Source organism: Ailuropoda melanoleuca, chromosome 1, assembly GCF_002007445.2.
Source record: "Ailuropoda melanoleuca isolate Jingjing chromosome 1, ASM200744v2, whole genome shotgun sequence".
NCBI classification, from domain to species: domain Eukaryota; kingdom Metazoa; phylum Chordata; class Mammalia; order Carnivora; family Ursidae; genus Ailuropoda; species Ailuropoda melanoleuca.
The window spans coordinates 54,433,889-54,460,687 of NC_048218.1; the positions used below are offsets into that span (position 1 = coordinate 54,433,889).

At 40.9% G+C, this 26,799-nt stretch overlaps 1 protein-coding gene across 1 annotated transcript; it reads right to left on the reverse strand.

Moving 5' to 3' along the window:
* Nucleotides 1–1,764: 1,764 nt before the first annotated feature.
* On the reverse strand, nt 1,765–26,479 carry LOC117804045. Its single transcript, XM_034669498.1, has 5 exons — nt 26,454–26,479; nt 19,775–19,901; nt 12,121–12,237; nt 2,395–2,877; nt 1,765–2,170 (listed from the first exon to the last, which is right to left on the reverse strand). The coding sequence occupies exons 1-5, from the start codon at nt 26,477–26,479 to the stop codon at nt 1,859–1,861; spliced, it is 1,065 nt and encodes a 354-aa protein (XP_034525389.1). The 3' UTR covers nt 1,765–1,858.
* Between the last annotated feature and the right edge of the window lie 320 nt (nt 26,480–26,799).

Sequence of the window (26,799 nt, forward strand, 5' to 3'; positions counted from 1 at the left end):
GCCGAGGGGACATTGACACCTTTTCCCCCTGTTTGTGAGCAAGGGGTCAAGACACATGAGCAAAAGAGTTTCAAAACTAAGTACTTATCCAGATCTTCCCTTATCTGAAATCTGTACTCTAAATTTGGAATAAATAAACTTTAAATGAAAATCAGCATCGTAGATGGGAGTGGGCAAATGGCTAACTAGGCTGGAACGAACAGTTTTTCTATGATAGATCAGCTCATCCTGAAACACTTATGCTAAGAAACAGTAACAAAGCATTAATGGCAATGCTAATATCTACCTTCTTTTGAGCTTTTAATAATAGGCTCCATGACACAGGTCTTTTCATACATTATGGCTTGCCTGGCAGTACGTTTCTTATACTACATTGAGAAAAATATGTGCATAAATACAGTTTAGATACTGTGAAATTTCATGTAATAGCTTGAGCCCATTTATATTGCTCCATTAGCTCTATTAAAATTCCATACTCTCTAAACAATCAACCACTCTTTAGACACCTAAAGGTATCAAAGCTTGACTGACTTGAGAAAGTTGTCCCATTTTACTCCAAGCACGGAGTATGACATTTTACAAAATTCCTCTTTCCAACTTGAGATCCTCACCACATCACAAGACATCTTCCAGGGCAGTTTTTACCAATTACCCCCAAGGCAGCCTTAAGGATCTTTGCCACTGCTCCTGCAAGTCATTCTATTCCCTTCCCAACTTCGTTCTTCCAACAGTACAAAGGCCTATTCCAGGCAAGAAAGAACAAAACAAACACATTGGTTATCTTATCCAATTCTAGTGTGGTAACCATCAGGGTCAGTCCTAGGGAAGGAAGAAAATAAAGTATACAATTTCCTCCTAGGGTAGATACTTTACACATTTATTTCTATTTGTACCTGTACTTATTATTCTTATATGAATTGGGAAACCGGAACAAGTAGGAAATAACAACAGGTAATTAAAGCTACAGGGAAACTCTCAAACTCTTCTTAAACCTACTCTCTCAAAGTAGGGTATAAGATTAATTTAAACTCTTCGTTTACATCCTGGGAAGAGGATTAACCTAGTATGCTGGGACAACAATGGGGAAATGAAATAATCTTGAATTTTTTTTAGGTACTTATTTTCTTTATGGTTCTCAGAAGAGCTTGGGATTCTGTGAGAGTCTGGCTAAAGAATAACGAGGAAGGAGTCCATTACCTTACATGACTAGGTTTCCAATATGTATGGCTAGAGAACACCAGAGGCGCATTCAGAAGAAAGAACCAGGTAGCTTACTAACAAGTGACAAAAAGAAAACCAAACAAAGTTTAGAGATGGGGAGGTAGTCGTGTAACCCTATCCAAGAAAAGTAGCCACCAGCACCCCCTGAGGCATATCTAAATCAAGTAGAAAGTGGCCGAATTTCAGCAAAGCACTAAAGATGAAGAATTCCAAAGGAATCTCTAGCCAAAGGTGAAAGACAAGGAGAGGAGCTGGACATGAGACCTCTCCACTTGGTAGCTGACATGTGGAGACATGACTCAAAATGATGGGATGGTATGTCTTCCACCCTTGGAGAAAGTAGTGAGACTTGAGCTAACTGAAGACATGAGTGACAGCCGCATGAATTTTGGGGACCACTGCTCCGGAGTGAATGCTACTTCAGCCTGATAGGAGGAAGTATAGGAAGCTATCCCACCACTGGGGTAAAGTGTTAAAAGTTTCAAAGTTAGTTTGCTTTTACCGCTTCTTTAGGCTTAAGGATCTCAGCATAAGAGCAGCTCTCTTTTTGATAAACAAGAACTCAACCAACAAGAACAACGATATGGAGAAAACTATAAAACAAAACACAGAGAGAGCGTCTACTGACATCAGCTTGCTACAGGCCCTCATGAGGCTGCACTCTGTTTTTGCCCAGATCCCTCAGGAGGCCAGGTCTTAGAGCCTTAGCATCATCTCCTGCCTCAGCCAGCTCAGTGCCCTGTCTTCTGGGGGGCTTCCGCTTCCTAGACCTTGAGAAGGTCTGGCAGACACAGCTTAAGAAGCGACCAAAGCAGAGTGGTGGTGATGCCAAGGATGTCACTGGAGAAGAAGGCCCGGGCTCTGGGGATGCTGGGAGCTCACAGGGCTGGATCTGACACTCCTGATGCATCACACAGGCACTCTCACCCTGCTGACTCTGCAATCTGTCCTGCAGGTAGAAGAAAGAAGTTAAAGCCCTCAAAGCCAACATACATACACAGAAAGGGCATCACCCTCTGAGCCAGCTCATGCTTTATCTGGGCCCAAGGATCCCAGTTTGTTCCTCAAGCTCTCCATCCCCACCTCCTCCCACTCCAGGGGAAGAGTTGTCATTATTTTTCTTAGGCAAATGTGGCAAGCCCAGACTTTTGACACCCCATGCCTCATCCTTACCTCATTGGGAAGTTCAGGATCATCTTCCTGAACACTGAGTACAGTCAGCTTCGTATCTACCACCTCATCTTCTTCACTTTGTGGCGGTGCCAAAGGTGTTGGAAGAATCGGGGGGCAGTAGGTCTCCACTTTCTCCTTCCTCTTCCTCTTCCTCTTCCTCATTCTCTTTGTCCTTATGGCCTTCCTAAGATGTCTATGCTCTTTTGGAAGTGGATCTAACTTTCTCCCCTGGACTGGAGGAATGACAGGGTCTTGTGGAATGTCACCCATTTGACTCTCAGATGTCCCCTTTAATGGTTCTGATGATGATTCCAAATTTCTCTTCAGAGGGTCATTCTCCCATAGGTGGAAGCTCTCCTCTGTATCTTGAGTATCTGGTGATACGTTCAAGTCATCAGTGACATGTTTTGGGATAAAGATTGGAGATTTCCAACCTCTTTCATTGAGGGTTTTTTTCTGACCCACTAGGCTGACCCCAGCCAGCTTTGCACACAAAAAAGCTCACAACAAAAGGACCAAGAGTCAAATGCAAAAGGAAACAGTTGGTACCCTGACCCTTCCCAATAATTTATCCTCAGCTATCATAGACACAGCCCTATACTGATTGTAGATTTCCCTTCCGGACTTATCTAAGGAATTAAATGGTCTTCAGAAATAGTCCTCAGTTTGTTCTTCTTGGCTTTGGAGATCACAGATTTCCTAAAAGAAGAGAGAAAGTCAATGAAGTAATTGGTTCATGGATAGTGGAGTTCCTCCTACTCACACAAAATGTACAGTTTAACAAGACTCTGCCGAACGTCACATGCATTCCTCAGCAGAGACAGTATTTAGCAACTTAACCAAATTTCCAAAGCAATATTTTTAAAAGTAAGAAAATTCACCATGTATATCAGAATGACCAGGGGTGCTCTTTGAAAAAGCAGGTTTCTGGGATGTCCCCCAGACCTACAATCAGAACCTGTAAAGCTAGTTTGCAGGCGTTTGTATGTTTTCCCAGTAACCTACACTCAAAAATCTGCACTCTAAAAACTTGAAAATGACTGCTTTAGAAGGACACTAGATCCAAAATTTTATGGGGCCATGGGGACAACTATTCTTAAAAACATGCCACTTTCCCCTATAGGTTTTCCCTAATCATCTCAGCCCATAATGTTCTCTCTCTGAACTCATTTAGTCATTATCACTCATTTTGGTATGTTAGCTTTTATTGCCTTCTATTCTAATTTAACTTCAAAACCTTGTAACTCTGTCTTCTAACAAGAGTATAAGCTTCTCAAGGGCAGAGACTCTTAGAGTTCTTCATTTTCTACAGTGGCTTGCCAGCATTAGTGCTTTATAAACTGAAGAAGTGAACAGAAAGACAAATAGGTTTATATCCCAGTGTACATTGATGGATATGAGGCTGCGTTGTGGAAGAGTTAGCAACAGAATGTTAAAAAGGACACAGGCCCTGAGGACAACCTAATCTAATTCCCCAAGTTTACAGATGGGGAAGCTAAGGCTCAAATAAGATAATGGCCTGCCTAAAGCAGGGGTTGACAAATTTTTCTGTAAAGGGCCAGATAGTAAACATTTCAGGCTCTGTGGCCATATGGTCCTGTCTCTAATATTCTTCTCTATGTTGTAGCACAACAGAAGAAATAAACAAATACTCATGGCTGTGTTCCAATAAAACTTTATTTACAAAAACAGGTGGCAGATCAGATTTGGCAGTAGGCCATCGTGTGCCAACCCCTGACCTAAAGTCATACAACTAGTTGGCAGGTTAGCTAGGATTAGAAATCAAGTCACCTGATTCCCAGCAAGAGCTCTTTTTACAAAGGAGTAGAAAAGTGTAAAATGAGAAAGAGCTTTTTCAATTAAGAGGGGCTTTAAAGGAGGAAGAGATCAAAATATGTCTGGGTATGTTGTACCTCTTGGATGGTTTTTGAGGACCATTAGTCATTTACACAAACAACTAGTAGATGAATTCTGACACTGGCCAACATTCAAACAGACCCACCAACTGGGAAGGGGGTGGAGTAGACTGAATATTTTCTATCACACCTGCCTAGGAAAGCATATTATTTGGTCTTTTTTTTACTGAGCAAAAAACCCTACAGATAGGTAATGGAAAATACTTCCCTTATTTGTTTCTTAAAATTACCATGGCCTAGTGAATACAGTTCGGCAGTGCACAGCCCAGTAACCAAAAGTTTCAAGAAATTACCAGAGGAGCATGGAGGCACAGATAGGATAGGTTATCTAAGAAGCTAAAACCTCACTTCCTAACCCAAGATGCTCTTTAATAATGAAAGTAACCCTACTATTAAAGATTAAGTACCCAAAGTCTTCAGGTTATTTTATATTCTGGGCTCTCTGAGAACTCTGAGGTCCATCCAGAACTCTCTGTTCTATTTTTATTTCCACCCCTAATGTGTTCCTCATGTCATTACTCTGCCTTCACAAAGTAGACAATTAATAAATATTTGCTGACTGATGGATTAATAGATGGATGAGTAAATAAATGGATGAATGAACCAAATGCTATTAGAAAGTTCCTTGGTTTTGTGGCTGTAAAAAGAAACCAGAGTTGGCACATTCTGCAAGAGGAAGACTAGTATTTTTTCAGTTCCCCCTCAGTGAAACTAATAGTGCCTTCACATAGTAAATGTCAAAAAGTTTCATGAATGAATTCAAGCATTTGATGTAAGCTACTTAAAGTACACATCAAGTACAAAATCAAACTGCTCATCACACACACACACAAATGGTATCCAAGTACAGAATTTACTTACTAGTAAGTTAACATGGAATTCTTTGTAATTAGCTTCAATTCCACACTCTTAGGAGAGTTTGGTACAATCTTTGAGAGAAGAAAGCTCCGTGGGATAAAAGAGAGAATGCAGGCTCAGGTTTAATCTAGCAGAAACAACTACGCAGGCAGCAACGACAGAAGCAGCCCCCAAAGAGGTGGGTGAGGACTCTAAAAGAGAAGTCAGCTGGGCAAATTTAAGCCTCTAAAAGTCAACCTGGCCTCTTCACCGCCTTGGCAATGGACCTGAGCCAGGCCCGCATCATGCCTCAACTGTATTTTGACAAGGCTCTATTCCCTCCACCCCACTCTCCACAAAGCGGCTAGAATGATCTTTCAAAAACAAATCTGACCTGTCACTCTCTGCTAGCTCCCTAGGCCCCCCAACAAGATACTGGTCCTTTGTGATCTGACTCCATGTCTCCAGTTCCACCTCAAGTCTACCACTCACCCTCAGACAGCGTATGCCCTTGGGGAAGACAGACCACTTGCCACTTCCTGATGGCACCATGCTTTCTTAAACACTCTTTCTTTTGTCTACAATGCCTTTTCCCTCTTCAGTACCTGGCCTAGCTCTAAGTATTACCTCTTCTTAGAAGGCTTAGCTGACTTCCTCAAGCAGAAAACAACAAACAAACCAGATTCAATTTATGTAACATTCTATACCTACAAAAATTATCCCATTGAATTTAAGCCATTTAGATATCTACATCCTTCACTAGACTAGGCAGGAACTCTTGCTTCTCACTTGATTCCCAGTGTCTCTGTGGTGCCTAGCACCTGGGAGGTGGTCAGGGTTTATGGACTTCAAAATGCAGTTGTCTGGTCTGCCTCCAGGGCCTGAGCTGTAGAGGCCCATTCACCCCTCTCTCTCTGAATGAACAAACACGCTGAAGTTTGGGGGACAAAACTGAGAAGCTATGGCCAGGACTCAGAGCCATAAATCCAGCTACCAATTCAAAGCCTGTGTTGTGAGTGGCAAGTTTCACTTAGGAAAGAACGAGCTGCTCAGGCAGTGGTCAGCACTACCCAGCACAATTCTATCCTAGGAGCTTCCTTCCACCCATTTCCCCTTGAGAATTAAAAGGAAAGCTAGTGAAGGAGGTCCCAGTCAGATCCCTGGCTCCCTGCAGGCATGCTTTCCTCCAGCCTGGACCACACTTCTCTGTCTTGCTGGTCGACTCTCAGCACCCCTTACCCATCTCTACTTCCCCACCATGCTCCATGTGGGAGCCCCCCCAAACTCTCAGTGAGGCCTGCATTGCAAGTTTTCACCCACAATCAGATTCTCATTCCTGCAGGACATGCACCCAACTCCAGGCCTTGATTCTTTCTTTGAGTGCCCCCACCTGGGGAACCTGTCCCTGGGGCTAGATGTGTTCATATGCAAAGATGTTGTTCAACCCACAGAAGTCATTTGCCTGACCAGAGGTGAAAGAGTTTTATACTGCATCAATCTCACTGATTCTGGAGCCCATGATTCCCCTGGATTTCACACATCAGAAATTATTAGGTGTGTAATACAAGTGAATTCACATGTTACACTCTGAGTCCATCTGTCTCCATAAACCTGTTGCACTTCAGCTTTCCTTCTGATAAGATTTTCCCCCATTTTCACATATGACTTGAAGCAAAGCTGAGAGTATTAAAGCCCTTGGATGAATCCGCTGCCTAAGCAGACTCAAAGCCAACTGAGAAGTCCTAAAACAACAAACTCTTGGCCACTGAACTTCTGGCTCGTCCTGCAGAAGAGACGAGAGAAAAATCTCACTAATCATCGTTGACAGTGAAGTGACTATCCCTCTTTAAAAATGGGAAAGAAATGATTGGCATGAACTCTGCTTCTCAGTGACTCTCTGGAGAATTAAATAACTGAAGCATCAGACAACAATTTTCTTTGAAGACGACCTTTCATATTAAATGAAAAGCCGAAGAGCTAGTCTCAAAGGGAAAGAAAATGAATAATCTGTGAGGGCAAGTACTCATTCCTGAGTATACAGTAACAAAGAGACCAAAATATGATCATAAACATTGCAGAATGTTGCATGACAAATTAAGTATATTTTCATTTTCAGGGTAACATTTATTGAGAGCCTACTATGAATCAGACATTGGGAAAGGTGCTCTTTGATTAAACAAAAACATACACTTGGTCAATGAAATTTAAATCAACTGTTTTCTAATGTTAGCAGGTGTGAGAATTACATGGAGGGCCTTTAAAACACAGATTGCTGGGGCCCACCCCTCATGTTTCTGCTTCAGTAGCTCTGGATGAGCGCATTAAAATAAACATTTCGAACAAGTTCCTGGGCAGTGCTGCTGGTCTGGAGACTACACTTTGAGAACCACTGAATTAGATCATCTCAGGTTGAAAGAGGAGACACACAGACTCAGAACAGATTGGGTGGGGGGCATTCCTAACCATGTATGACCTGGCGAAGAGGTACAGGCTCTGAAATGATTATCTGCTGGGTTGACTCCTCCAGCCTGCTGCCATCCCACACACCTCTTGAGCTGTTGGGATGATATGGCAAGAAGGCAGTACACTTGACATGTGGATACTATTGCCACTGGACTTGCCCACGGGTTTTTCCTCCAGGAGCACCTCTGTCCCCTGACAACTCTCCTTCAGTCTCAACTTCAGACCAGTTACAAGCTTCAGAATTTGAATGTCATGGACACTCTCTAATTATTAAAAGCCTAGGAATGCACATATAAAGTAGCCATGAAATAATTTCATTTTTCTAAAGAAAATATGTGACTATTATCCCTTTATGAAGTTCTTGCGCTTTTCTAAAATTTCATCATCTCCCTTTAAAACTTTACCCCTCTGGGCTGAAAGTCAGTGCAGAAAAGAGCTGTGGTAACATTTGATTTAGCCTAATAAAACAATAACACACTCAATGGGTGGTTAAATCTGATAATATTCTGTGCTGAATTTTCTGTAATAATTCAATTAAAAATCCTATGACTGACCAACAGAAAGTGTACAGATCACCAAAGTTTTATAGTATTACATTTTTTGGTCTTAAAATAGCCTATATTAATTTGATGTCTTTATTTATTAGCCTAAATAGTTCAAGTAGAGTTTTGTCTAAATGTAATTTAGGATAACCATTTATATCTGTACTGTTTAAAAACTTCAGCGGGCTCACATCATTATGGTGCTTAAAATTCCAATTAAAGTGGGAGAAGCACTAATCAGAGAGCATATTACAAAAGCTGTATTAATATGACTGCCACAATATCACCGTTTATTAAAGGTTCTGGGCAATGAATGCACGCTGGCTCCTCTATGTCTTCCTTCAATGAGCAAGGCCCCTGAAAAAGGAATATTGCCACTCAAAGCAAGCTGAAGCCATTCAGAATCACTGAATCGTTTGGTCACATCTATTCCTGCCAGGGTTCCTTGCCAAAGAGTCAGTGATCCTGGGCTCTCTTCATACCTTCTCTAATGACAGACTTGGAACATTCCAGAAAACTTTAGTACTTCCTTTTTTAACCATAAATTGCACGTAACTCTTCCAAATTTTTAGTCTATAATTTCTCATAAAACTCCTTGAGATCCTTTGGTGAAGATAAATGGCAAGAGTTATTGGACTTTAAATTGTTATCCTTCTATGTTATACGCAATGGATCATAACTCTACGGCTTTGGTTCCCTCATAAAAGTAAACCACGAAGCCATTCTTTTCATTTCAAGCTTAACAGCACACAGGCCCATGGGTGAAGCAATATAAACACTCTTGAGTAACTTCTCAAAACCAAATCTCTTCTGCAAAAACAGACTGGCAACTCAGTGGTGTATAATCTCTCCTCAGAACCTATGAAGTTTGTAGTTCTCAGGCCACCCAAGTGGAATGGTGAGAATAATGTTCATGTATAGAAGCGGGACAGGACTAAGAACTGTCTGTAACCATAGAACTTAGAGTTAGCCCCAGCTCCACCACTCTATTGCCCTAGACAAGTCATCAAGATGGTGATTATTTTGGGGGGGAATAGGTGAGACTTCAGGTTTACTGAAAATTTTTTTTATCCCAGGTTCACAGAATTAGTTTAATCAAAATTACTGGTTCATGACACACTCTCATCATTGCTCCATGCATGGCCTTTATNTATATATATATATATATATATATATATATATATATATATATATATAATGTCTTAAATGTCATATTTATCATATATACTCTTATATACACCTGAGAAAAAGTCACGCAAAATGTGCATTAGAAACATGTATGTTTATAGAGATGCTATATACTACAAAAAGCCTGGAAAAAAATCCAAAGGTCCACTATCAGGATAAGGTGGTAGATTCCCACAATGGAATAGTAAACAAGAGCCAAATGAAGAAACCACAGCTACTTGTGATAATAGACAGTCACTGTTTCAGAGTCTTTCTTTTGCCCTCTTAAATGGAGACAACAGTACCACTTACCTTATCTTTTTTTGAGGATTAATGTAAAAATCCTTTGAAAATTTTAACTAACACATGTTAATTATTTTCTGCCTATATTCTCTATTCTCTGGTCCTATAAGAATAATGTGGAAACATCATAGTGAAGAACAGGAAAACAGTATAATCGGTGACACTAATTTGGAGTTAACACTGCTGGGGTTCAACTCTCTAATCTAGCAATTATCTCCTGTGTGGATTCAGGTAAGTTAAAAACTTCAGTTTTCTTTCAAGTGAAGTGGAAACAGAATTAGTACCTACTTGGGAAGCCTGGGTGGCTTTGTCAGTTAAGCATCTGACTCTTGATTTTAGTTCAGGTCATGATCCCAGGGTCATGAGATTGAACCCCGCATCAGGCTCCATGCCCACACTTAAGATTCTCTCTCTCTCCCTCTGCCCCCTCACCTCTATCTCTCCCTCTCTCTCTCTAAAAAAAAAAAAAAAATCAGTACCTGCTTAAGAGGGCTTCACTGAGGTAATCCAAGTACTTAGCACACTGCCTGATACACCATAGTAAGTGTTCACATCATCAATAACTATTACATTAACAGGGATCCCTTAACACTTGTCCAATGGACAAAGCTGCTTTCCCCTGTCCTTATTTACCTGACTTGCCATTCACTCTTGTGATACAACACATGCACACTTATGCACACACAGATTTCTTTGCTTTTGCCCATTCTTCAGGTCCTGATGTCTAGATTAAGACTAGAGGAGAACATAGGCAGCAACCTCTATGACATCGGCCAAAGCAACCTTTTTCATGACACATCTCAAAAGGCAAGAGAAACAAAAGATAAAATGAACTTGTGGGACTTCATCAAGATAAAAAGCTTCTGTACAGCCAAGGAAACAGTCAAAAAAACTAAGAGGCAGCCCACGGAATGGGAGAATATATTTGCAAATGATACTACAGATAAAAGGCTGGTATCCAAGATCTACAAAGAACTTCTCAAACTCAATATGTGAGAAACAAATAAACAAATCATAAAATGGGCAGAAGATATGAACAGACACTTTTTCAATGATGACATACAAATGGCTAACAGACACATGAAAAAATGTTCAAAATAATTAGCCATCAGGGAAATTCAAATCAAAACCTCACTAAGATACCACCTTACGCCAGTTAGAATGGCAAAAATTGACAAGGCAAGAAACAACAATTGTTGGAGAGGATGTGGAGAAAGGGGATCTCTCCTACATTGTTGGTGGGAATGCAAGTTGGTACAGCCACTCTGGAAGACAGTGTGGAGGTCCTTTAAAAAGTTAAAAATTGAGCTACCCTATGACCCAGCCATTGCACTACTGGGGGTTTACCCCAAAGATACAGACGTAGTGAAGAGAAGGGCCATATGCACCCCAATGTTCATAGCAGCATTGTCCACAATAGCTAAATCGTGGAAGGAGCCGAGATGCCCTTCAACAGATGACTGGATTAAGAAGCTGTGGTCCATATATACAATGGAATATTACTCAGCTATCAGAAAGAACGAATTCTCAACATTTGCTGCAACATGGACGGCACTGGAGGAGATAATGCTAAGTGAAATAAGTCAAGCAGAGAAAGACAATTATCATATGATTTCTCTCATCTATGGAACATAAGAACTAGGANNTAGGGAAAGAAAGGGATAAAGAAAGGGGGGGTAGTCAGAAGGGGGAATGAAGCATGAGAGACTATGGACTCTGAGAAACAAACTGAGGGCTTCAGAGGGGAGGGGCGTGGGGGAATGGGATAGGCTGGTGATGGGTAGTAAGGAGGGCACATATTGCATGGTGCAGTGGGTGCTATACGCAACTAATGAATCATCGAACTTTATATCAAAAACCGGGGATGTACTGTATGGTGACTAACATAATATAATAAAAATAAAATAAATAAATAAATAAATAAATAAAACAGAAAAAGATTTTAATTAAAAAAAAAAGACTGAGGATAATAAACACAATAATTAGGCCCAGAGTTCCTGCCTTAGACATTAGGACAGAAACAGGAACAATTTTACCAGATTATAGCACTCTTTTTTTTTTAAAGATTTTATTTATTTATTCGACAGAGATAGAGACAGCCAGCGAGAGAGGGAACACAAGCAGGGGGAGTGGGAGAGGAAGAAGCAGGCTCATAGTGGAGGAGCCCAATGTGGGGCTCAATTCCATAACACCGGGATCATGCCCTGAGCCAAAGGCAGACGCTTAACCACTGTGCCACCCTGGTGCCCCAGATTATAGCACTCTTAAATATAAAGTTCTTCTCCAAAGAATTTTGCTCAGAATTTCCATTAAAAGCAAAGTTCATCTGCATTTTATTTAAAAGACCTGCAAATGGGAAAAGGCAACCATTTTCACAATCCACATAGAGTACTAAAAAAATGTGGGAATAATTCTTTAAATGTAACATAACCTAATTAACGTAAAAAGGATTAAACTACAGTATTCGAAATATAAACATTTTGAAGGACATATCTTACATTTGCTGAATTTGTTAAACCAGGTCTGGGCAGGTCATAATGGAAGACGCTGGGACCTGAAACTAGACCTCCATCAGGGAAGATGGCCCAGCTGCAGGTGTTGGGAGAATGTCCAGTCTGGCAGGCAGAACAAAGTAGCTTAAAAATATGGCAGTACATAAGAGCTGATAATGCAGCTAGGAAGCTGGCATCAGGAGGCAAACATGAAAGAGCAGAAGTTCACTCAATATGAAAGCCCCGTGTGATGCCAAGGAATTCAGTAGCAAAAAGTGCCCCAGCTCTTTGAAAAATGCATTGGTACTTTGATCGGGATGGTGTTGAAAGTATAGATTGCTCTGGGTAGCATAGACATTTTAACAATGTTTATTATTCCAATCCATGAGCATGGAATGTTTTTCCATCTTTTTATGTCTTCTTCAGTATCTTTCATAAATGTTCTGTAGTTTTAGAGTAGAGATCCTTTACCTTTTGGTTAGGTTTATTCCTAAGTACCTTACGGTTTTTGGTGCTATTGTAAATGGAATCGATTCCCTAATTTCTCTTTCTACAGTTACATCATTAGTGTATAGAAAAGCAACAGATTTCTGTGCATTGATTTTATATCCTGCCACATTACTGAATTGCTGTATGAGTTATAGTAATTTGGGGGTGAAGTCTTTTGGATTTTCCAATAAAGTATCATGTCATCTGTTAAGAGAGAGAGTTTGACTTCTTCTTTGTCAATTTGAATACCTTTTATTTCTTTTTGTTGTCTGATTGCTGATGTTAGGACTTCTAGCACTATGTTGAACAACAGTGGCGAGAGTGGGCAACGTTGTCATCTTCCTGATCTTAAGGGAAAAGCTCTCAGCTTTTCCCCATTGAGAATTATATTCGCTGTGGGCTTTTCATAGATGGTTTTTATGAAATTGAGGAATGTTCCCTCCATCCCTACACTCTGAAGAGTTTTAATCAGGAAAGGATGCTGCATTTTGTCAAATGCTTTTTATGCATCAATTGAGAGGATCATAGGTTCTTGTCTTTTGTTAATCTGTTCTATCGCATTGATTGATTTGTGAATGTTGAACCACACTTGCATCCCAGGAATAAATCCCACCTGGTCGTGACGGATAATCCTTTTCATGTACTGTTGGATCCTATTGGCTAGGATCTTGTTGAGAATTTTGGCATCCCTATGCATCAGGGATAGTGGTTTGTAATTCTCCTTTTTGATGGGGTCATTGCCTGTTTTCGGGATCAAGGTAATGCTGGCCTCATAGAACAAGTTTGGAAGTTTTCCTTCTGTTTCTATCTTTTGAAACAGCTTCAAGAGAATAGGTATTATTTCTTCTTTAAATGTTTGGTAGAATTCCCTTGGGAATCCAGCAGACCCTCGACTCTTTTTTTTTGAGAAGTTTTTGTAAACTGCTTCAATGTTGTTACGGTTATTGGTCTATTCAGATTGTCAGTTTCTTCCTGTTTCAGTCCTGGTAGTTTATAGTTTTCCAGGAAGGCATCCATTTCTTCCAGGTTGCTTAATTTACTGGTATAGAGTTGCTGATAATAATTTCTAGTAATTGTTTCTATTTTCTTGGTGTTACTCATGAAAAAATGTTCAACATAATTAGCCATCAGGGAAATTCAAATCAAAACCACACTGAGATACCACCTTACACCAGTTAGAATGGCAAAAATTAAGAAGGCAGGAAACAGCAAATGTTGGAGAGGATGTAGAGAAAGGGGATCCCTCTTACACTGTTGGTGGGAATGCAAGTTGGTACAGCCACTTTGGAAAACAGTACAGAGGTTCCCCAAAAAGTTAAAAATAGAGCTACCCTATGACCCAACAATTGCACTACAGGGTATTTACCCCAAAGATATAGAGGTAGTTAAAAGAAGGGGCACATGCACCCCAATATTCATAGCAGCAATGTCCACAATAGCCAAACTGTGGAAGGAACCGAGATGCCCTTCAACAGATGAATGGATAAAGATGAATGGATGTGGTTCATATATATAATGGAATATTACTCAGCCTTCAGAAAGGATGAATACCCACTATTTGCATCAACATGGATGGAACTGGAGGGGATTACGCTAAGTGAAATAAGTCAAGCAGAGAAATACAATTATCATATGGTTTCACTTATATGTGGAACATAAGGAATAACATGGAGGGCACTGGGAGAAGGAAGGGAAAAATGAAGGAGGGCAGGAATCAGAGGGGGAGATGAACCATGAGAGACTACAGACTCTGGGAAACAAACTGAGGGTTTCAGAGGGGAAGGAGGTAGGGGGATGGGTTAGCCTGGTGATGCGTATTAAGGAGGGCAATGAGCACTGGGTGTTATACTCAAATAAGGAATAATGGAACACTACATCAAAAACTAATGAAGTACTGTATGGTGACTAACATAACATAATAAAAAATTAAATTAAATTTTTAAAAAAGATTTTTTTAAAAAAAGTGCCCCAAGATGCAGGTAGACAGCATTGGGCAGCCTGATCTGTGACAGCAGAGCCTCGGTCAGCCTATGGTGCAGGGGCTGCACCCTGATGGCCAGGAGAGAGGGCGAATGGCAAGTGTGAGGTTCTTCAAAGACCTGTGGAAACCTGGCAAATTCCTGAGACAGGAACTGAGTACAAGAGCTATGGTGCAAGGTCAATACCGAACCCAAAGAACAAGAGAAATACATGAGTCTAGAAATATGGCATAAGGCAAAGGCAGATTAGAAGCTTAACTAAGTCAATGCCAAGGAGCAACAAGTGTGGCATTAGAGTTCCTTCAATGCCTTTTATCTCAGGTCTCAGGTCTCGTCACAGAAAGCCTAGAAGGCTCAGTGAACAAGCTGTGGTCATGATGATCATGATGATGGGGGTGGGGGAGGGGTGCAGCAGAAACTGGAGAACAGGAAGGACTTGACAATAACAAGGTCAAGAAAACCAAGCCAGCAGTTCCAAAATTACAATCACTATAATTACCTTGAAACTTCCCAAACAAGTAGCAGCACTCTTATTTAACCCAAATCCCAGCACAACAACCACAAAAATAATCAGGAAAGTCCATGTGAGTTTGTTTTAATGAACTTGACCTATAGTTAAAAAAAAAAAAAACAGGCCACTCATCATCAGGGAAATGCAAATCACAATCACAATGAAATATCACCTCACACCTGTCAGAATAGCTAGTATCAAAAAGACAAGAAATAACAAATGTTGGCAAGGATGTGGAGAAAGGGGAATCCTCCTGTACTGTCAGTGGGAATGTAAATTAGTGCAGCCACTATGGAAAAGAGTATGAAGCTTCCTCAAAAACTTAAAAATGGAAGTACCAATTGGCCCAGCAATTTCACTACTGGGTATCTACCTGAAGAAAATAAAAACCTGAATTTAAAAAGATATGTGCACCCCTATGGTTACTGCAGCATTATTTATGATAGCCAAGATATGGAAACAACCTACGTGTCCATCAACGATGAATGGATAAAGAAAATGTGGTGTATATATATAATGGAACATCACTCAGCCATAAAGAATGAAATCTCACCATTTGCGACAACATGGATGGACCTTGACAGTAGTATGCTAAATAAGTCGGAGAAAGACAAATACAGCATAATTTCATTTAATGTGGAATCCAAAAAGTAAAACAAACAAAACAAAGCAAAACCCAGACTCACTGATACAGAGAGCAGATTGGTAGTTGCCAGAGGGATGGGGTTGGGGTTGGGAGTGGCAAAATAGATGAAGGGGATCAAGTACAAACTTCCAGCTTGAAAATCATTAAGTCATGGGGATATAATGTAGTCTGGGAAATACAGTCAATCATATTAATTTGGTACGGTGACACACACACAAAAGTCTGCCACGTCCATGGCCCAATGCATTCAGAAGAATCACCACAAAGCCATCCTTGGAAGTCAAGGATCTCTGTTTTAGGGTGTGAACATTCATGAGATGGAGAAAGTACTTTCCTAAGCCTAACATACCCCATTTCTGCTGCAGCAGCCTATCCCTTACCAGCATAATGACCACTGGCAACCTGGACCTCTAGACTACGCAGATGCAACTGATCAACAACTTCATAGTCAATGTCAGCGTGTCCCAATAAGCGCAGAGTCTCTAGCTGAATAGGTATTCATGAGCAACTGCTCCTGGAATGCTCCAAAGCCGGATAATTAACAGCTGTGTGTTGCAATTAATTTTTATTTATGCCTTAGATACTCAGGCAAGATATTATTCCTTGTATATGACAGATTCATATTTCATGCTGAGTCTCAAAGCAGCAATAAGAAAAACAACATCAATTTTGGTTTTGTTTTTATTTTCTTAATTCAACTGCTCTGCCATTTGTATCTCAGAACACTGTGCTGCCTCGTATTCAGTGAGCAAATTCCAAAGCCCATACAAGGGGACCATGAGGGAAAAACTGGCAAAGGCATCCAAGGCTTTCCCCAGGCATTCACAAGCCCCTAGAGGGTGCCAGAAGGCACAGTCTAAATTAAGGCGATGACACTGAAGTCTCAGCAGTCCTAATTCACCTCCGTGGCCCCTGTGGGCATGTTATTTCATTCAGCGATTGTTAATTGAATGTCCACTATGCACGCGGTAGTGTTCAAAGGTCTGCAAAATGAGGAGATTGGATAGTGTTTTTCCAGATTCTCCCAGCTTTATAATTTTACAAGTTAGTAAGTCCAGAAAACGCAGACCAGGACCTCAAGGAGTTTACGTTTCTGAAGGTGAGACCAGATTACGCAAAGAAAAAAAAAAAAAAAACCCCAAATACAAGGCAGGAACAGGAAGTGCCAAATACAAGAGGCCGCTGTTATAAGATCACAGAGGAGAGAGTGCTTTGAACACCAGGTTGCAGAGCTCTGCGGCAGTGGTTCTCAAAAGCGCAGCATGCATCAGGTTTTGTTCAAACAGATCAGTGGGCCCAACCACCAGAGTTTCCAATTCAGCAGGTCTGGACGAGGGCCCCAAATTTACATTTCTCACAACTTTCCAAGTAATGCTAATGTTGCTGGTTCAAGAAGCACGTCTTCAGACCCAGGGCTCCATGGGAAGCCATCAAAGTTTATTGCACAGTAGAAAAACACAATGGAAGCAATGCTTTGGTAGAGTTGATCTAGAGATGGGAGGTAGGACCAACTAAAAGGAGGTCAACAGATTTACAACAGGCCCCAGGGAGGGCAACGGTCAAGGCCAGAGGACTTGGATTTCAAGGATCAGCTTGACTAGCCCAGAATTGACTTGACTAGCAAATCGGCCATTTGGTGACTTGAGCTCCGAAGGATTCCTGATGCACAGAATGGAACCCTGAATGAATTTGATTTAGCAGTGTTGTGTCTGAATCGCTCCAGGTATGGTAAGGCATCCCTTGGAAAACACATCTAGCCTTAATTTGGAGCTGTCCAGACGGCCCAGGCATGAGAAGGTCGGAAGCCTCTATTCATATTTTCTCAAGTTTCTCACAGTGCTTGAAATCCCATCATTTGAGTCACTACTTTAGAAGAAGGTGCTGACACCCTAAAGCCTATTAAAGGTAGTGTGTATTATGCTGCACCTCAATTAGGAACTCTTGCTCCCCTGTCACTCCCAGGGGACAAAAGTGGTTTTCCTCTAAAACTTCAGCTTTATGAACTCAGCTGTTTCGTAGTGAGTCATTTGGATCCTCATACATTCCAGCCAGTAATTGAAGACATAAGAATCTCGGCAGCTTTACTACACGGAGAGGAATTTTGGAACAGGAGTTCTACGCGTGTCAGCAAATTGCAGGTATGTGGTGCTTACCAAGCTGCCTTTCTTGCTTCCCTTCAAAGGATCTTTGCTTCACTATTTCAGGTTAGCCAGCCAAGGCTGCTTAGCACCCACCCCACACCCCACAGTCTCCCCAGGCCACACGGCTCAAAAGCTTTAGCTGCCTGACTCCCATCTGTCCTTCCCTACGCCTCAAACCCACAGGCCATTCCCAACCTCTGTCAGATGGTTCGAGTTTACGCTCAGTAATAGGGGAGTCTATCTGAAGTCACACTGAGCTCCTTGTCCCCAAGACCTGGCCCCTCTTTGCTTCACTCAACGGTTCTGGCGAGTTACAGTTACGCCAGAGTCTCCGTCTCTATTTCTTGTGGATGTGGGGACCTACCAACACATACTTGTCACCTTGTCAGCCCCGGCCCTATCCCAACCCTTTCTCAAACATTTCTGAGTGACTTTATAGCTATCCGTGTTCCACCCCATACCTTTCCAAAACACAGCAACAAGCCAAAGAGCTTAAACCATGGTCCTTGCTATTCATTGTCCGAAGTACAGAGTTTCCACGGGTCCATGTGGAGGAGAGGCCAGGCGATTCCCCAGCCCTCCTCTATCTGTGCCTCCCCAGTTTGCTCCTATAATGGCAGATTCTCCTCAGTCCCCTTCTACCCACGTCTCTCTGGGTTTCTCTGTCCTTGATCCAAGCACCAACCACCCCAGGGAGAAGGGAAGAGAGCTCCTGGTCAGCTGGTGCGAGGGCTTGCTTCTACCCCGCTGGGCTGGCAAGTACCAAGGGTCAGGCCTTAGGCCAGATGCTGAGGACACAGAGATGGATTAAAAACAAACACACATCGTTCCTACTTTAATGGAGCTTTCATTCTAATGATCAGGTGCTGCTGACCTGACTTCCTAAGTTTAGATAAAAGACCAGAAAATTAATGTGAAGTGAGAATCCAGTACTATTCGAAAATAGGCCAGAGGGTTTTGATGGATTTTTTGTTGTTTTGTTGTTGTTATTTTGGTTGGGTTTTTCTGAGGTTTTTTTCCTTTTGTTTTTGTTTTGTTTTGTTTTTAATAATCAGTGTGTATCTCAGTGTGTAAGAAGTCTGCTCAAAAATGACTTTAAAAAAGAAAAAGGACTTACACCTGTTGCAGTCTGTTTGCTGGCCCAGACAGAAAAGCATTTCTAAAGATTTTGTCACAGTGTAATGCAATCTCCCTTGATTGTTGCCCCAGGTGCCTTTTCCTCATTGAAATCTATCATTAAAGAGGATCCTACATGTCAGATTAAATGGGCAGAAGAATAAAAGAAGGTCCTTTTCCCATCTTCTGGAGTTGGCACCAGAAAAAAAAAATGCATCCATGAAATTCTGTTTCTAATACAAACATCAACTTTTCACCTAGAAGCAAAGTTCTTTCTTTCACTTGCTTGCTAACTTGTTTCTGATTATAAAAGCAATACATGCTTATAATAGGAAATTTGGAAAATACAGGCAAGTACGAAGAGAAGAGAACACCTGCATTCTCACTGACTAGCGATAACCACTTTTGATATTTTGGTTTACTTCCTTCCAGTGTTCTTTATTTTTCGATGCACATAGGTATACACACACACATTTTACATACCTCTGATCATGCTATATGGATATAATTTTGTATCCTATTTTTTATTCTCACCATTAGACCAAAAAACATGCCTTTCTATTATTATTACTTGAAAACATCAGTGTCTTCATGCTTATAATGAGCTTATTCTCCCATTAATCTAAGCCCCAATCTTCTGTGAGAGACCTACTTCTCATTTACTCTAAACCTGACATTGAGATTGCACTGAAGAAAAAAGAAAAAAAGGGAAGAAAGTACTGACAATAAAATCTCTTAAATGAATTGAGGAACAGGGCACTCTTCAAACCACACCTACCTCTCTGAAGAGAATTCCAGCAAACTCAAGAGAAGGGAAGGTGGTGTCCAATTCTCTCTTCAGACCTAACAGGTAGTTCTTTAAGATTTCACACTTCCGTCTAGTCTCTTGGCTATTGACCCATATCCTGAAAGCAAGAAAAGCATTTTTTTTTAAATAAAGTTCAGAATTACAGTTTGCAAACTCGAGATAACCTGGCTTGGCCACAAACTATGTTAAAAAAAAAAATTCAAGGATTTTATTGAATTGACATGAACTTGATATGAACCAATGTGTGATATACTTTCTATAAGAGCAAGAGAAAAAAATCTTTAAAAATCGAATACCTTTCATTTTATATGGAGTTTACAGGTGACAAATCATTTTCTTTTAATTTAAAATATATCTTACTTTTCAACTAACTTATTTTGTTGTTTTTTTGTATTTAAAGATTTTATTTATTTATTCGACAGAGATAGAGACAGCCAGTGAGAGAGGGAACACAAGCAGGGGGAGTGGGAGAGGAAAAGCAGGCTCATAGTGGAAGAGCCTGACGTGGGGCTCGATCCCATAACACCGGGATCATGCCCTGAGCCGAAGGCAGACGCTTAACCGCTGTGCCACCAAGGCGCCCCATCAACTAACTTATTTTGAACACAGTGTCATAGCTATGTTGATTTTGGCATAAAAGCTCATAATCACTCAAAGCATTTTCTATTGTATTTCATCCTCTAAAAAACCCTATGAGGTGAGTGAATAGGCAGAGGAATATTGCCATGCTGGTTTCAGAGATCAGGTCATTCAGAACCTGGAAATGTTAAATGACTCATCCAAGGTCAGATAGGAAATCAAAGAAGTGGAAGTCAAAATTTTCTTTTAAGTTACATGCACCATTCTTTTCAGATCATCTATTTTGAGCATCTTTTATAGAAATATGGTTTCTAGATTCTGTTCTGTTCAGAAATTTATAGCATCCTATCCAACGCTTTCACAAAACATATTGTAAGAGGAAAACTGGTAGTCTCCCGTTGGCTCCACAGGGTTGTGCCCAAGATTGTGAAAACTAGAGAAACCATGTTCTGTGACCAATAATGGAACTTGGTACAGGACAATCAAAAGGAGATAAGAGAGTTCTTTCAATGTTTAAAAAGGCTGTGAAAGGCGCAGGTGAGCAGACCTGTTCCATGTTGCTCCAAATATCAGACAAGAACAATGGACAGGACTTAAAAAGAAACAGATTTCGACGCAGTAAGAAATTTGTCTTTTGAACTGATGGAATTGTTCAACTGTGGAGCAAACTGCTCTCCCTCTAAGACAGTGAGCTCTGCTGCACTGGGAGGTACTGAGAAAAACAAAAGCTGTGGAGGATGCTCTGATAACTTTTTGGTCTCTGTATCTTCAGTTTACGTTTCCTTTGTTTCTCTTGGCTCACTGATGCAAAGTGCACGGCATGTGAGCGAGGAGAAGCTCCTATGAACCAGGTGCTTGCCAACTGATGTTTCCTAGCTGATAAGAATCTCTGGGGGTGGTTGGTGGCTCCCCTTGAATCAGGAGCCGCAGAGACCTCAGAGGAAGAGCCTGGGAACTGCTGGTTTTACAAGTGCCCCGGGTGATTTTTGTCATCAGGGAAGTTTGAGAAAACTTTTCAAAACATCATTTTATCCATTTAATCCCCACCACAATCCTGGAGGCAGATGAGAAACTAAGGCTCAGAACGCTGCAGCACTGTGCCCGAAGTCACACAGCGATGACAGGGCAGGGCAGGGACTCCCACTCAGGGAGTTTGCGTCTGGAGCCGGAGATCTTACCTGTCCTCCACGGGACTCTGAAAGAAAGACACAAAACAAGGCAATGAACCTGAAGATGGGTTTCATCAGATGCACATTTGGGGTTTTTAAAAAATGGGTCATGAGTCGTTGGTATGCTCGGTAAAATGTGGAGGCATGTAATTGCTGGTGTTCTGATATAGGCAGGGACTCTGTTGAAGTTCGCGTTTTTGTCTTTCATGAATAATTGTGGAAAGGGTGTACTAACCAAATAAATAATTTCACCATGATTACAAAGAGAACAACATTTTAATGCACTTAGCAGAAGCAATTTACATGCATACAATTAATGTGCTAATTTCAGTGATCTTTAGCTACTCATTAAAACAGGCCTGGCAGGTCCTGTACTTGGCAACACTTTGTTAGTCATTTCCTGCTATTACTTTATGTACTCAAAAGTAATCAGCCATCTATAATTTAAGACTTTTCACTAATTAAATAGCCCTTTCTCTAATTATGTCCAAATTAGAGAGGTTAGTATGTGGGTAAATACGTTTGTATTTGGCACAAGTACTCAAAGAAGGTGCTTTCTCAGTATGTGACAACAAAAACCAGTATGTGATCAACAGTCTTCAACACAGAGTAGAGGGGAATGTTAGAGTGTGCAAGAAAGGCCTTCTGTCTTAAAATCTCAGCAGCAGAGGAAGAGTGTTCTCTCGAAGACAGGCTTTATGCTCAGCCTTGTAAACCTAGCAAAGTCTGGATTTGTTGACCTTCAGGGAATAATACCAGGATCATCTGTTTCTTCAGGCCTTCGCCCAAGAGGTGAAATGGAATGAGGGTTCAGGGAGAAAAGAGTTAAAGGTTGTGTTTGCAGGAATTTCTTTGCTGACATTGATCAATGGGTAATTTTGTGATCATAGGTTTATTCACACAGAGGGTTCAAAAAACAGATCAATAATAAAGCAATGGGGAAGCTGCCAAAGGAAAGGTGATTAATGACAAATACGGTGGAGGTGCAGTCTGCCGCGTAGTATGAATGCCCCTTCATTCAGCACCCTGTAAATAAATATGCATCCGATGGAAACGGAACATTCCCTTGGAATGTCGTTACAGCCAGGCAGAATCTCATCAGAGCCCATGCTTCAAAGAGCAGTGCCTCATGTCCACAGAAGCAAGTTTAAATTCTCTTATGTAAAGTCTCTGTAAGCAGTTCCATTCTTGCATTATGCATGATTCTGACATCTTGTAACATGAGCAGTGTTCTAATAGTGATTTCCAATTTTATTTCCTGTGTTAACATTTTAACGATCCTATTTAGGTTATCATTTTACTTTGGCCACATATCCTGTTACGCTTCCTCATATAGCATTTAATTATAGTAGCAGTACTGTAACCTAGTATTGTATAGATGCACAAGGATTTAGTGTAGCCTTTCAAGAATTTGTTGCTTGTACACCCATGCTTTGTTCCATCATTTTCACCGTGCCAATTTAATATGTAATGATGAGTGTGAGGCAGGAGCCTAGCTTCTTACACCAGGGACCTGATAATAAGTAGAAACGAGCTGTGCTAAAAGTGAGTATCAAAATCTAAGACAACCAAATATGACAGTGGGTTGTAGGTCTTTCCTAAGGCGATGACACTCAAGTTCTTAAATGGAAAACTCCAGGAAGGGTCGACCCTAAGTGAACTTGTGAAGAAGCCAAACATTTCACTCTTCCCCTTCTTGTGTCTCCCTCCCTCTTCATCCTCTTTTTCCAGGAGTCCAGGCTTTCCTCCCTGTTGATCTTTGCCCTTAAAAAGGACTTGAAACCAATCTTTAGCACCTAGATGATATCATGTCAGGAAATATCTTCTCCATATTTCATGTATATCTAAGTATTACTTATTACTCTGGAATGTCAGTCCCCTATTTAAATTATTTCAGCAGTCTGTGGAAAAGTCGTCGATGGTATTTGAATAAGCAAATGTGGAACCAGTTCTCTTTCCAGATCTTGTTTTTTAATGGTCCAGAGAAGATACATCTACCCTGCATTAAAGATAAAATGAAATGCTTTCAATTACTCTCTTAATTTGGTCCATGCATCACAGCATTGAGAAATATGATGATTCTTTTTAAACTTTTACTAGGCAGGTACGCATCTTTACTGATAACCCAATGATGACCACGTACACTCCACGAACAGTGACAGTGACGTCTGAGGAAAGTATGTTTATGTGTAATATGTGTCATGCATGTAATACAATGTATGAAAAGTGATGGTTATATGCCAGCTAACTTACACCCATTGTCTCATTCATGAACTCTGCACATACCTGCACCCCGGACAAAGGTGTCCAGATGAGGAGGCAGAAGGCAGGGCAGAAATCCAGCCCAGGCTCCCCTGGCCAAATCTAGGACAGCATACAGTGTTAGCCCTCACAAATGCTGCTTTCCAATAATTGGACCCCCAGGAAGAGCACCTGTTTCTAATTCCCATAAAGGCGCTGTTTGTGGTAGTCTTAGCCTGGTCCCATTTCCTACTCAACACAACTCCATCGAGAGCGTGTGCTTATAAGAGACCACAAAGGTGAGAGGAGTTAAATTACTTGCTTCAAGCCCAAAAACTATTAAGACACTTCAGAACTTGAAATGAGACCTTTAAATAGCCAAAAAAACGAAGAGTGGGGGGAAACTCACACATTTCCTTTATGTACGGCCACTTAGCTCAACTGTTTGGAGCTCTGTGCTTATGAAACTACAAAGCCCGCAGGTTTAGTTAAAGGCACTGAACTGTACTTTGTGCTGGGTCCTGACTGTACCCTCTGCAGAGTGGGCTTGGGGATGCCAAGCAGGGAGAGGAGGGAATTCAACAGCGTGCTTCAGTGGTTCTCAAACCTTAGCGGGCTTCAGAATCACCTTGGAGGGTTTGTTAAACAGAGATTACTAGGCCCCCACAGCAGACTTTCTGATCTAGTGGGTTTGGGATTGACCTGAGAATTTGCGTTTCTCACGCGTTTCCAGGTGAGGTCGATGCTGCTTATGTGGGGACTATACTGGTATAGACTGTGCAGGATCTACCCGTAACAAGAACAAAAACTAGAACCAAACAAAAACCACTTGTCTGTGAGTGAGTCAAGAGTGCTATCTACGAACTTAAAAATGGCACAGGTCTTGGGCCTCATTTTTCCCTCTGTTCAAATGAAACTACTTGCAGGATTATACGGCATCTTCAGCTTTCTACTTACACCCAACTTGTATTAAAAGTTAAAATAATAATAAAAGATAACAGGACATCAAACTGACTAGGTTTGGTGTTAGATGTCCAGCCTAATATGAACTATCTTTGGGAGAAATGGTACTGCTGGAAATGGCATAAAATGAATAAAGGATTGGAAGCCTGCCCTACTTATTATGTATTTATTCTTATCCCTTTACTCATTTTTCATATATGGACAATCACAGCTAATCAGAAAGCATTTCTCTCAGGATCCTTCATAAAGTGTGAAATAAATTCTCCAATAAAATGTTTAGTAGAGTGTATCCAGTTTCCAATTAAAGAAACATGCTTGTATGATGTCATGAGTTCCTTCCACAAAACATTTCCTTTGTGCAGAAACACTTTATGGTTAATCTTAAAATAACTCTATTTTGTCAGGACGACTTAAAGCAGAGTGTCTGGTGAGCCCCCCACCCCGCCTCCCCACCACACACACATCCTAAGGAATAGTCTATACAAAATAACTTGCTCTTGTCTGTATACACAGTCAGCCACTGTGCTGTGAAAGGCACTGGTAGTCGTCTTAATAATCAATACATATCACTCCATAATCAATACAGATAGCGTACCACCTGAGCGATCCCATCAACAGATTCTGCCCACACATACTGAATGATTATCTAGGGCCACCATCCATTTATCCATGGGGGATCCAGAATAGCCTTGTCATTTTTTCTTTTTTTTTAACTCTTTTTTTTTTTTAGGTCCCTGCCATGCTTTTAATCTTCTTTTAAAGAATCTCCAGTCTCCCACTCTGTTAGTACCATGAAAAAAACAAAAACAAAAAACAAAAAACACAATGAGGCAATCCATTTTCTGAATGGTGGAACAGCAGATTCACAGCATTTAATTAGAGCTAATTTAAGAGAGGTTTCTTAGGACCAAATCCCTCAAGGGAAACAGTGATGCAATTGTTTGATGTCTTTCATTCAGGGCTCATCTTTAGAGTTCTTAGCTATGTCTGGGAAAAATTCAGACAGGTGGGCTCGGCTTGATTCCCATGGAAGCAGCATGGCCCTGACAGTCTGATCACAGTTCTGGAAATCTAGTTTTTCTGGCTCTGAGTTACTGACAAGTCTGTCTCCGGCTTTAAGGACAGCCTTGCTTGGAGAGCTGTTTTCTTTGATGGGGATGTCAAACTAACAGTGATCACACTGTAACAACGAGGCTTTTTCTCCCTTTTTATTAAAGCCACAGGTAGAAAAGAGGTGGTTAACCGGTTTTCATGTGAACTATGAGAAATGAGAATTTCCTGAGACTTTTTTAAAGGCACAAATTACTAAGAAAATTTTAATTGAGAAAAAAAATGAGAATTGTGGTCATCTGAAATGGACCTAAAGTTCAGTATATTATATGAGAAAACCTCATTCGAAAGCTAAGGTATCTTCTTGTATATTCAGACTAAAGCTAGCATGGTAATTCACTTGAGTGCAGGATTTTAAAAGAATCAGATTTGCCTCTTTCTCTCAGGTTGTCTTCTCAAGGGATTTTTTAGCTCCTCAATTCTGAAATGATAATAATAAGAAGAAAAATAATAGTGGAGAGGGATGACTGGTGAGGCAGAAATTTAAGTCTTCTAATGAAAGAATATGCATTTCAAAAACTGCCAATCCCTTCAGCTTTTACAAGTGGAGACGTCAATTAGCTGTGGAAAGAACAATTTTTAATTACGTGGCGTAAGACAAATGGGCGTCCATTGTTATGGCGCAGAGGTATTACAGGTTTCCTTTTTATTTTTCCCCCACCCCTGAAGATGTTCTGCCCAAATCCCTTAGAAAAAGGAGCTCAAAAGGTGCTAGAATGGGAATGGGCAAATTTCTAGTGTTTCTGGAAAGAACGGATGGAAAACTGCACCCCTGTTCCCTTCGAGGTTGCAGAGTATTCAGACACCTCTAACTGACAAGGCTGAGGTTAGCTGGTGGTTTAGGGGCTTAGGAGCTGCGCAGAGAGATCTCACCATGAGAAACAGATTCTAGACTAAAGAGCCAGACTCCAGACTAGGTCTGGTTGTCTCAGA

Bases quoted from the DNA above. Each gene is read 5' to 3' on its own strand.
- LOC117804045 (XM_034669498.1), bottom strand. From the start codon at position 26,479: ATGGACGCCCATTTGTCTTACGCCAC. The intron at 19,902-26,453 runs GTAATTAAAAAT...TCTTGCTTTCAG, and splicing joins GCCCATTTGTCTTACGCCAC to GATATGGGTCAATAGCCAAG. The intron at 2,878-12,120 runs GTAAGATATGTC...TTGTGTGCAAAG, and splicing joins GTTTAACAAATTCAGCAAAT to CTGGCTGGGGTCAGCCTAGT.